This window comes from Cupressus sempervirens, chromosome 5 (assembly GCF_028749045.1).
Source record: "Cupressus sempervirens isolate cs-2001-9-10 chromosome 5, ASM2874904v1, whole genome shotgun sequence".
NCBI classification, from domain to species: Eukaryota; Viridiplantae; Streptophyta; class Pinopsida; order Cupressales; family Cupressaceae; genus Cupressus; species Cupressus sempervirens.
In genome coordinates, this window is record NC_143122.1 from 369,316,881 (window position 1) to 369,328,881 (window position 12,001).

Sequence of the window (12,001 nt, forward strand, 5' to 3'; positions counted from 1 at the left end):
TTAATGAGTTCTTTGAAAGTAAAAGGAATATCATGAACAATAAATTTTTAAAAAAATAATTCAATATTAAATATACATTTAATATAAGTTTGTCATTAAAGAAACATATCATCAATTTTTGAATATATTAATTTATAATATATTGTATATAATTATTTTCAATTATTTTAAATAATTATGTTATATTTTTAATTAATGTTTCAAATCACAACTTCATTCTAAATTGAAACTTTAATAACTAATGTTCATGTTTCACATTCCAATATTACCCTAAATAAGTTAAAACTTACCCGAGAGAGGAGGGGGGGTGGGGAGGAGAGGAATAGAGACAAGAGTGAGAGAGGTTGATTAGGGATCGTAACTAGAGTGGATGGAGGTAGGGGGAGGGAGACAGAGAGAGATAGAGAGAGACAAAAAGATATGCTCATATTATTATTATTATTATGAGAGAGAGAGAGAGAGAGAGAGAGAGAGAGAGAGAGAGAGAGAGAGGATCCTATTATGTTTTTAATAGAGAGAGCTTAGAGATAGGTGTAGAGAGGGATGTGATGGTGAGACAAGGGAGGGGAGAAAGTGAGATATAGAGGGAAGAGATAGGGACGGGGGGAGAGATTAAGAGAGAGGAAGTACTAAAAGAGAGATGGGGAGAGACGGAGATATATATTAGGTATCATATCTAGAGAGTGGGAAGTGGTAGAGTGGGGGGAGAGAGACAATGGTGAAAAAAAGAAGAGGAGAGAGTGAGAGAGAGGGTGATTAGGGGGCATAAGTAGAGAGAGAGAGAGAGAGAGAGAGAGAGAGAGAGAGAGAGAGAAGGGTAGGTAGAGGGATATGATGATGAGATGAGTGAGGGGAGAGAGACAAAGGGTTATTAGGGGGCATATCTGTAGATAGAAGGAAGGGAAAGAGAGGGGGGAAGAGGAGGAGGGGGTGATTAGAGAGCATATTTAAAGGGATTAGGAATCAATAGAAGAGTTGGGGGGGGGGGGGGGGGGGGAGTAGAGAGGTAATTCTATTTCAGAAACTTGGTTATGTATATTAAATATAAATTAATGGTTACATAATCAAAGTTAAATAAATTACTAACATTATACTACAATGAAGAAAACCAATCATATGTTCAAATTGTGCAACTAAAGCACTCCATATATTTTTTTTTTAAGTACAAAAATAATTTGATACTACCCTTATAAAAATAGAACTAATCATTGCAATCCAAACCCTAAGCCTAATTGGAACCATATGCATAAAATAGTTTTAAAAATAGAAATTTTTTAATCCTTCTCGAGGCGCCTATTTTCATGTAATCCTAACCCATAAAAAAATCTTGTTTGACGAAAAATAGGCACCTCTAGAAGGATTACTCTCGACACACACATATAAGTTAGTTTGACTTGCTATGAAAAATATCTCGAAACTCCTACTTATCAATATTATTATTGTTAATTTAAATTTTAACATTATTAATTAATAATAATAAAAAATTCTATTTATTATTTTAAAAATTTAAGTACATTATATTGTTAATTATGAATTTTATAAGTTGACCATCTAGTGAATAGATTTTTGGACTGTTGCAAAAGATTATTTTGTAGATTTTTCGAAACTAATAAAAAAAAATACCAAGTAAATAGATAAGAAGTAAATTCAAGTTTATATAATGTAAAAAAAATCCTTTTCAGATAAATAGTCCTTTCAATATCCTATCAGATTGGTTCTCCGAGTATCGATAAATAGCCATACACAGGACAGCCTCCCCAACGGATAACACCATTGAGATTCTGCTACTCCTTGCCACACATTTCCATCGTGTACCCTCTCAAAGGATGAATGTGACTGGAGCATCTAATCTTAAAATTACACGTAAATTCCAGCTTCTACGTTGTTGGGATGGTGCCCAAATCCTCAATGCAGCAGGTCGGTTTGTAAATAACAAGTCACCAATTCGCCTGAGCATCAATCGATGGCTGCTAGCAGCAGTGCAGTTGGGATTTCAGGCTTAACAGGGGCAAAAACTGCTGCCCTGTTTGACAAGTCGTTTATTTCTAATTCATCGATTCAAACAGCCATCTTTTATAGAATCCATGGAAAACCATCATGTAGGCATCCCAGTCTGAGATTAAATGTCACTGCGAAGGCGAAATTGGATGACAATGTACCACCAAAAATATTGTATTATCTACCCACGGTTTTCTCCATTCTCACTTCTACAGGGGATGCAGAGGCCGCGACGAAGGAAGAAATTGTTACCACATTGACCAAGGTATGAAAAACAAGTCCATCATAGTTATTCTCCAACATTTTAATCATACAGTAAATTTTGAATTGATTTGATATTGAATAGAATTGCATCTGAATTATTACAGATATCCTGCTGTTTATTTCGTATAGTATTGTATATTCTAAAATGTCTGCAGTAGCATTTTACATGGCGTTTTGGCCCTTATTTTCAACACAAACGATTAACATTTCCTTTTGTCCTAGATACCTGGGTATTTAAAATAGATGTATACACAAAATAATCGAGAATATGACAGCAGATCAAAACATCTTACTCACAGCTTATAATTATCATTGGGAAATACAAATATATAGGTTCAACTTTAGCTATAACATTAAACTGGGATACAACATAAAATGATTGGAAAACACATATGTAAAGGTTGTTATTTGATAAAAATTGTTGGACCAGTAAGACATCTTTAAACTACTTCCCAACTGTAGGTATCATGCAGCCATCATCCAACTTCCAATACGATTGGACATAATTTGGACATGAAGTGTCTGATCACCTTCATAAAGGCATGATGTTGAACTCAAGAGTTTTCTGATCTCTCTAAACTATTCGACACAAATCCTCACATGTATGTCTCATAACCCCAATGAGGTATAGTTTCTCCAATCCTTTAGCACTACAGGCTGTTGAACATTTATCTAGCTTCTACTGCCGCCTTTTGTTGCCTTCAAAGTATTGCACTCTTCAATATCGAATAAGTCTCTCATAGTCACTAATGTCATTTTCATTTACAATGTATGGTGGTTCTTGTTCATGCATCATCTCCTTGATAGCTTCTTCTCTGGCATATTCCAGCAGCACAGAGGGTCTTCTTAAGCGCACACACTAAACAGATTTTTGACTGGAAAATAGCTCTAATATCATATTAAAAATATAACAGCTGAACAAAACATCAAACTCAACTTATCGTTCATCATGGGAAAATGCAAATATATAGATTCAACTGACTTTAACAAGATCAATTGATAATAGAAATCACAACAAACTAGATATGACACACAACTAATTAGAACTGATTAATAACTTACTAGAAATTGTTGAGAACTAACTCAAACAGATCTATAAATCTTATTTAATTTCATTCTAATTCTAATTGTTGGAACATAAAATTTCAACACTGAGTCTGATAGATAACTAATTCTAACAAAGTATCACTGTAACAGTATTGAGGGGCAGGACCTGTACTGTCCTTAGATCCTGTTAAGAATGTTCCACAAATTATCTGTTGTATGTTTTTCATATTTTGTGTCATTGCTGAAGGATGTCATCTGATGAAACTAGAAGCATATGGCAATTAAGATGGTCTTCCTCTGGACACTGTTTGTGGTTTGCCAAATGTAATAATGAGCCTGAATAAGTATACCTTTTTATCTTTTATTCCAAGTTGAGTGATTCGTCTTCTTCTTGTGACCATGGTTCTTGATTCAAGCATGTTTTCAATATCTAATAGCACTACATATGGCTAAAATGAGTTCTTTACTAACTTGAAACTTTGAAGTATAAAATTATGCATTTGTCAGGTGGAGGAGACATACAAACAAGTTGAAGGGGCAGCATCAACTGCATATGGGGTCTCCAAGGACTTCCTTGATCAAGTTCTCAAGGCCATCAAGCCCGCAATGGATGCAACAATGCCATATCTACAAAAGGCTACTGATTCAGCAGTTCAGGTAGCTACCCCAGTTGCATCTGATGTCGGTCAGAAAGCCCAAAAAGCACTTGAAGATGCTGGGGTAGATACAAAACCAGTACTAGAAGCTGCTAAGGTCAGTATTTTATTTTCCTCTCTTAGTCATCTGACATGGTGCATTGTCTTAATTGTAAACGGTAGTACCAATACAAAGTACAAATCCTTGGGAAATAACTGGTATAACTAGTCTTTCCTTCCCAAATTGGCAATTAGAGTCCAATGGAGCAAGCTAAATCCTATAGCAAATGACAAACTTCTGAAGCAAATCTAGTACAGGAGAAGTCCATAACCCAGATGTGGGAGAGAAATGCTTCTTGTTGGGTATGAAAAGGCAAGCCTGCTGGAATATAGTCTTTGCAGATCTCAATTGATCTCTTCTGCAAATAGTGTAAGCCATGGTTATTAAACAAAAATTACACAATTCAAAGAAAATCTGCTCTAGTTCTTAATCTCCATGTCATCAGTAACATACTGTTTAAAGGTTAAAAAGCAACATTTGTTTCCAGCCCATCTGGTGCAGTGGTAAACTTTGAGGTTGTGGGTTACCCCTATGGTCTTGGGTTCAAGACTGCTGCTCTAGGTTTGAATGGTGCGTATGTGCTACAAGTGTGTGCACGTGTCCTAAGGGGGACTAGTTTCGCCCCGCTTGCCCCAAAATGGGCTGCTGGGCGGATAGCGGAGACACCCCCTTGACTACAAGAAATTGTTTTTGACATTGATTGCAATTTTTAGTCTTCCTACAACCATTTTCCCAATTTTAGTTTATTCATGATTATCGCCAGTTGGTTTTAATAGGTTACATCATGATCTCATGTACTACTAAACATACATTATTTTACTTGTTAGGTATCTTTATTTTACCACGATTGCCTGGGTTATGTCAGTCGGTGTACATCCCTACTGGAGAACTGTATTGCCTTGGTTAGCATTTGAGGCTTGAAACCAAAGCCATAACAGCTCAAAATTATCTGTTACGAAGTTGGAATGAGAACATTAGCAACTAAAAATCATTTTAGCTTTGTGATATTGTTAACAGGATTTAACTGTGTAATTTTATAGTCAAACTCATTGACCCATATTTTATGAGTAGTAGTTCACATGAACCCCTCTCTCATGAGAATGAATGGAACACTTAGTGGATCTACTTGATGCTCACAGAGGTGAAGCACTAGGACTTCCTGGGAGGTCACCCATCCCATTACTACTACTGCTCAAGCAAGCTTAACTACGGAGTTTCCTCCATGGTTAAACCCACTCTGCTTGCAACCCCATCAAGGAAAGCAGAGTGGGTTTACCATGGAGGAAACTCCATAGATAAGCACGCTTGAGCTGGAGTAGTACTGGAATGGGTGACCTCCTTGGAAGTCCCAGTGCTTCACCTATGTGAGCATCAGCTAGATCTAATGAGTGCTAAGTGTTCCAATCATTCTCATGAGAGACGGGTTCGTGTGAACTACTACTCATGAAATATGACTCAATGAGTTTAACTCAAAAATTACACAGTTAAATCCTGATAGCAATATCACAATTTGACTTGCTGCAGAAAATATCTCCTACTTATCATTTTAGCTTTTCTAATCCAGAAAATCTATATTATAAACAAATCAACAAGAATGCTCTGCAAAAAGACACTCTATAAAACAGTATTCTCTTTCTCCTATGTTTGAATGTTCATTCTAGTTTGCATGTTAAGAGATTTAACCATTACACTGCACAGTCTTAACCAACTCACTTTGTTTCCCTGGCTCACTGATAATTGTCTATTAGTATGTTCACAATAGCTGCCTTTTTTCGCAGACTGCAGCTGTCATAGCAGGGGGAGCAGCAGAACAAACTACAAAAGCGATTGAAGGGGCAAAGCCCGTAGCTTCATCCACCATTGAATCCCTCTTATCAGCAGATCCTATTGTCCTCGCAGAAGCTGTTGGAGCACTTATCTTGTTCTATCTGTTTGTTCCCTCCATTTTGTCCAGCATTTCCTTTTCTTTCAGGGGGTACAAAGGTATGCTTAGAGATGGATGTTTGGTTAACATGATGGCTAGTGATTTGATTTCTGAACAAAACAAGCTAGTAGCACAATGCACTGAGTAAACAAAAACAACAAAATTCAAAGAAAACTTGTTCTGATTCTTAACCTCCATTTCATCCATACCATACTGTTCAGAGATTAGAAAGCAGCATGTTTCTTTTCTTGATTGCAAGTTTTACTCTTCCTACAACCATTTGTTCCCATTGCAAATTAGTTTATAAGGATCTCAGCTACAACTACAAGGATTATTTTCCTTGAAGTTGTAAAAATTATCAAATTACAAAATATTAGTACTGTGATAACAAGATGCTTATCTCTTCTCTGTTTTTGTTACTCAGGTGACCTCACCCCACCTCAAGCTCTCGAACTTCTGACAAAGCAAGATTATGTGATGATTGACGTTAGAACAGATAAGGAGAAGTCCAAGGCTGGAATACCAAGTTTACCAAGGCCAGCTAAGAACAAGTTAATCTCTATACCGTAAGATCTTTTGCTGAACAACTTACTTCCAAGGAATTTTGGTGTTGTTGGAGCAAGCTGCATTTCATTCAAAATAATTACTTTTTAAGTCTGCAACCTTAAGTTTTTGAAACATAGACTACATTTCAACCAGAAAATGATTCGGATTTCCTTGCCTTATTGCTCAATATTAGAATAGAGGAGTTTCCCAACAAATTGAGAAGCCTATTGAGAAAGTTTAAACAAGTTGAAGCTGAAGTGGCGGCTTTGAAAATTTCCTATTTGAAGAGACTTAATAAGGGCTCAAGGATCGTAATAATGGATTCGTAAGTATCTTTATCTTTGTATTACCTCTTCCCGTTATCATCTTTTATTTTGGCTTTGATTCGTGTATTCCAGTGAATTTCCATCAAGGAAACTCTGCAAACTAGAACGTTTCTTAAATAAGTATAGAATAGCTGGTGAGTTTTTAAGATTCCATGAAATACAAGGTAATAAAATGTATCGACCCAATACATAAGTACAAAACAGGAGGTCAATTATCAATACATGAATCATTGTCAATCTAGTAAATTTAGATGAACATATGATAAAACAAAGATTTGTAATACTTATAAAATTTTCAAATTCTCAACAGGTATGGAGATGTAGCAAAGATTGTGGCAAAGGCTCTTACTTCACTTGGATTCAAGAACACATGGATTTTGACTGATGGGTTTTCAGGAGGCAGGGGGTGGCTGCAAAGTTGTTTGGGAACAGAGTCATATGGTACCTCATTTGCTCAAATATTGTCCCCATCAAGGATAATTCCAGCAAGCTCTGGTAGTCGGCGTCTTCTTGCTGGTGGTGCTGATGATTGAGAACCTTGTTCTATATTTGGAAGTTAAATCTATTGTAAGAGATGATCTCCATAATGTTGCAATCCATGTTTATCGTAGCGTCCATTCAATCTCAGAGTCCTTTGCATTGGCTTTAGATTAGACTATTGTTGAGATAAATACTGTCGTGGCCTTCCATTTAAAGTAGTTCGTGTATGGTTTGATTTTCCTTTCCCTCATAATTGTATTCTTTCTTCCAATTTTATTCACTTTCGAGGTTTTATTAATTCTGGTTTTTCCAATTTTAATCTGCATTTGAATCCATGATCATAGAATTGAAAATATTCTTAAAAAGTTGCTTCATATTATATGATATTATCTTTCCCTCCTTCCAAATCCTAGAGAATTGCATGGGTTTCATTTAGGAGGTCCTTGGTTTCGTGATAAATCTAATTGGTTTTTTGGAAAAATGGCTTATTGGTTTTTATTTTGCCAAGGACAACTTTACGGTGCTTTTATCTAAGAAATCATATAAAGGTATATTCATTTCTGTTGGTCTATTGTCATCTATTTGCTAAATGTAGAAATCTATAAAATGTTTGTAGAAATCTATAAAATGTTTGATTTTTTTTGGCTAGATTTTGTATAGATATTGAATTTGATTTTTGCTAGATTTTGTGTTTGATATTGATAAAGTATTATTGAAAGTTATAAAGGTTTAAATTTTATGTTTGGGAGTAAAATGGTTTTAAGGTTTCCCTTCATTGTCATAAAGTTGGACACTTCTCCTATTCATGTCAAGATATCAAAGAAAAACATCATATTGATTGAAAAATATCAGTCTTTCCAATTAAGTGTGAGTGTGAGTGTGTGTGTGTGTGTGTGTGTGTGTGAGAGAGAGAGAGAGAGAGAGCAAGCATTGTGTTTACCAACGCACATACATCTAAAAAAAGAAAGATTATATTTATTTATTTATTTATTTATCGAGGTGCATAGGTGGTATTTAGAAGTTTGTGGAAAGTTCCTTAAATATCTTAAGGAAATATAATTTTCTAATTGGCCCACATGGCGGTGCTTATTTGCAATTGGGTGGACATTTAACATTTGTATCAAGGTAGTTGCATTTACCTTTTATCTCACATTGGTTGTGTTTGTAATATCTTGGATTGTAAGTGCCTATATAAGTAAGGCATATGGGCATTTGTAAGCAAGCCCTTGAGGTTAAAGATCTTAGTTAGCAAGCTCTTAGTTGGAAAGCTCTTTAGTTGTAAGCTCTTGGCAAGGAAGCTCTTAAGGTGAATGTTTTTGGTATGTAAGCTCTTAGTGTGAAGCTCTTATAATGGAAGCGCTCTCATAATGTAAGTTAGATTTCTCTCATCTTGAAAGTAAGGAATTTTAAGGATTGATGTATGCTTTTTAAAGCAATTTGTCTTCTCTTTATCTCCATATTGTTATTTTTTTGGTTATAGGTTGGTAAGGGTGATGTGGCCCTTTGTTTGTGGTATCAGAGCAAGATTTTGTAAGTGTGTAGACAAATCAGTGACTGTAAGGCAATTTGCACTAGGACTTTGGATTGGGTGAAGTCTTCCCTAAAAGGACATGTGTATGGAGAAGAGAAATAAGAATTTGACTTTTGCGATTGGATGGATTCTTAGAATTCCTAGACTTAAGGAAATTAGAGAGAGAACACAAGAAGAAATAAGAGTTGGCTTACTCGATTTAAATAAGCAAGTGAATAAAATAGAAGCAAAGTTGTAAAAGAGAAGAGCCCTTCATCACAAAAGAGATAATGATAATTCTTTGGATGTAGGAAAGAAAGAAGATGCAATGAAATATCATGCATGTGGTACAAAAGAAGAGGAAGATTATGGATATGAGAGATTTGTGAACCTGAAGTTGATGGAGATGATTTATGAATGAAGATTACAACAATAGAAGAGGAGTGGAATACCTTGGTTGAAGGTCAAAGAAGTGAAGCAATTACATGTCTCGTTGAATCTTAGGGAAGAAGTAAGCAAAGTAATAGAGGTTGATTTTTACAAATCAGGGGATGCTGAAATTGGGATAGATTTGGAAGATACTAGTGATGGTTTATATCAGGATCTTGTAAGTGATGTGTGGAATGCAAAGAAATATTTGTATAATATTGCAGAATTTACTATAAGTGCATTATTTGTATATGTATGTGTGTGTATGTATATGTATATGTATATATGTATAGATGTATATGTATATGTATAGATGTATATGAATATGTATACATACATATATCTATACACATACATATACATACAGACATGTATGTATGTATATGTATGTATGTGTATACATATACATATACATCTATACATATATACATATGCATGTATATGTATATGTATGTATATATGTATGTGTATGTGTATAATATACATATATATACATATTTATGTATATGTGTATATATGTGTGTGTGTGTGTGTATTTATGTATATGTATATATATCTGTGTATATGTATATATATCTGTGTATATTTATGTGATACACATACATACATATATACATAAATATGCATATGTATGTATACATATACATATACATACATACATACACATATACATTACCGATTCTTTATAAAACATAGTATTAATGGTGGGTAATGTAACGTTCCCACATCTCCATCATCCTTACAAATAGCATGCTATCTCATTTTAAATAGTGTTCAAAAATAATCATCTTGATAATTAACGTAAAAAATAATAAAATGATTATCAATATGCATAAAGGTTACAATAAAATGGCGAAGGCTTCTTCGTGGGATACAAGCATAATATTTGTAAATAACTAAATCCATGATGCATAAAAATGGAAAATTATACTTTCTTATGCATAATACAGTGCATAAACATTATTATGCATTATATATAACATTGTTAAAAGAAGGGAACATAAAAGCCACTTTGCAAGTTGCCGCTCTTTTGAAGTTTGAATTTTGAAATTGAGTTTGTCCATGGCGGGCCTTGAGCCTTTGGACCTTCTACTCTACCTTGATCTACAGATAGTGTTGACCTTGCATAGAAATCTAGAGGGTGTGACAGATGGGTGTGGGTCCGTGGAGGAGGTGGGAAGGAATCTTTCTGACCCTAAATCTCTGGAGAATGGGGTATCGGTGAGTAGCCCAGTGGTAACTGGTCAGATGATGACAAATGGGACCTTGGGAGGCTGGAGGAATGCCCTTGTGGGTTCCCAGGTGGTTAATGTTTCCAAGGTGGAACCCAAGATCACCCATGATGCCAATGGACTGGTGATCTCTCTCTCTCATGATTGGGTGGACCGTGTTGCCTCTAGTTTAAAATTTTGTGTGGTTGGGAGATTTGTGGCCTTTAGACCCACGATAAAGATGGTGCACAAGTGGGTGAGTCAAAAATGGAAGATTATGGTTAGTGTTAATATTTCTGTTATGCTGAGTGGCCTCTTCTGTTTTAAATTCTCTGCTAAGGAGGATTTAAATTTTATACTTTTGGGTACTTGGTACTATGGGAAACACTATCTTGCTTTAACAAAGTGGCACCCGAGCTTTGATGCTAGTGTGGAACTCAATAGGCTAGCTCTTGTCTGGTAAGGCTACCTGGATTACCACTTGAATTTTGGGATGAAAAGATACTAAGGTGGATAGGAAATTCCTTTGGTCACTTTGTGACTGCGGACAAGGTGACAATGCAGAAATCTAGGCTAGTGTATGCTAGATTCTGTGTGAATGTGGCACTAAATCAAGCTCTCCCGACTGTAGTTACCCTTAAAACTAAGTGGGGAGAGAAGTACCAACCCATAGAGTATGAGAATGCTGGGCTTTTCTGTTACAAATGTGGGCAATTTGGACATCTTATAGTTGACTGTAAAGTCCAAAAAAGGTTGGATCCCTTGGAATAGTTAAAGAGACTATGGGGGAACCTTCGAATACCTCAAGATAGAAGGTGGAGGGAGCTAATGTTCAAAATATAGAGGATAACATGATTCAGGATATTCCAGCAAAGAGAGTGGAGGGGCAGAGTGTACCTAAAGCAAGGAAAGTTTTACAAGAAAACAGTGAAATGGAAATATACCCATTTAGATGTGAGATAGAGGAATTAATTAGTTTGCCACTGGAGAGCTTAAGGAAGGAGAAATTATGGAAGAGGGTGTAATAGTGGCACACCACTCCCTTCCTAGTTCGCCAACAAGTTTGGAAGATATGTGCTCACAGGAACATATTGCAGTAGACTGTGGTACCCAGGAACAAGTGTGCACTCCTTTAAGAGTGACAACAAGTTTGGAGAGAGACGAAAAGGAATTGAGCCCCATCTCACTGAAGGAGGGTGAGAATGGGGAATAGGAAATGCAGAAAAGAAAGAAAAAAGGGGGGAAGAAACTAGATGTAGGAACTTGTGGGACAGCGGGAAGACCATCTAGTAGAGCAACCAAGACAAAACAAGCAGCAAGGGATGTGGCCAGTGGTAAGAAGCTTACACTGGAGACTATAACAAGAGGTAAGAAATGAAATTCCTCTCTTGGAATCTAAGGGGGTTAAATAACCCCCAGAAGCAATATGCTCTAAAACAATATATATTTCAGGAAAAAGTGGATTGTGTGTTAATTCAAGAAATGAAAATGTCTAGTGCTAATTTTGTTAGACTAGTTAGTCATGTCTGGCCGGGAGCTACTTTTGTACATATGGATGCTGAGGGAGCCT

General features: G+C 35.8%; 1 protein-coding gene across 2 annotated transcripts; it reads left to right on the forward strand.

Moving 5' to 3' along the window:
* Window positions 1-1,893: 1,893 nt before the first annotated feature.
* Window positions 1,894-7,579, forward strand: CAS (calcium sensing receptor). Of its 2 annotated transcripts, none has more exons than XM_089830482.1 (6): window positions 1,894-2,263; window positions 3,817-4,062; window positions 5,784-5,988; window positions 6,354-6,495; window positions 6,669-6,800; window positions 7,112-7,579. In XM_089830482.1, exons 1-6 carry the CDS (start codon window positions 1,964-1,966, stop codon window positions 7,332-7,334), a joined length of 1,248 nt encoding a protein of 415 aa, XP_089686608.1. In that variant the 5' UTR covers window positions 1,894-1,963; the 3' UTR covers window positions 7,335-7,579. The 2 variants fall into 2 exon arrangements, with proteins under 2 accessions (XP_089686608.1, XP_089686609.1); XM_089830483.1 differs by having other exon boundaries at window positions 6,354-6,480.
* Window positions 7,580-12,001: the final 4,422 nt, after the last annotated feature.

What these genes read in the sequence shown, in the direction of transcription:
- CAS (XM_089830482.1), top strand. Translation starts at nt 1,964, where the DNA reads ATGGCTGCTAGCAGCAGTGCAGTTGGGATTTCAGGCTTAACAGGGGCA. An exon ending in TTCTTTCAGGGGGTACAAAG is followed by an intron (nt 5,989 to 6,353) that starts GTATGCTTAGAG and finishes TTTGTTACTCAG; the next exon opens with GTGACCTCACCCCACCTCAA. An exon ending in AACAAGTTAATCTCTATACC is followed by an intron (nt 6,496 to 6,668) that starts GTAAGATCTTTT and finishes GCTCAATATTAG; the next exon opens with AATAGAGGAGTTTCCCAACA.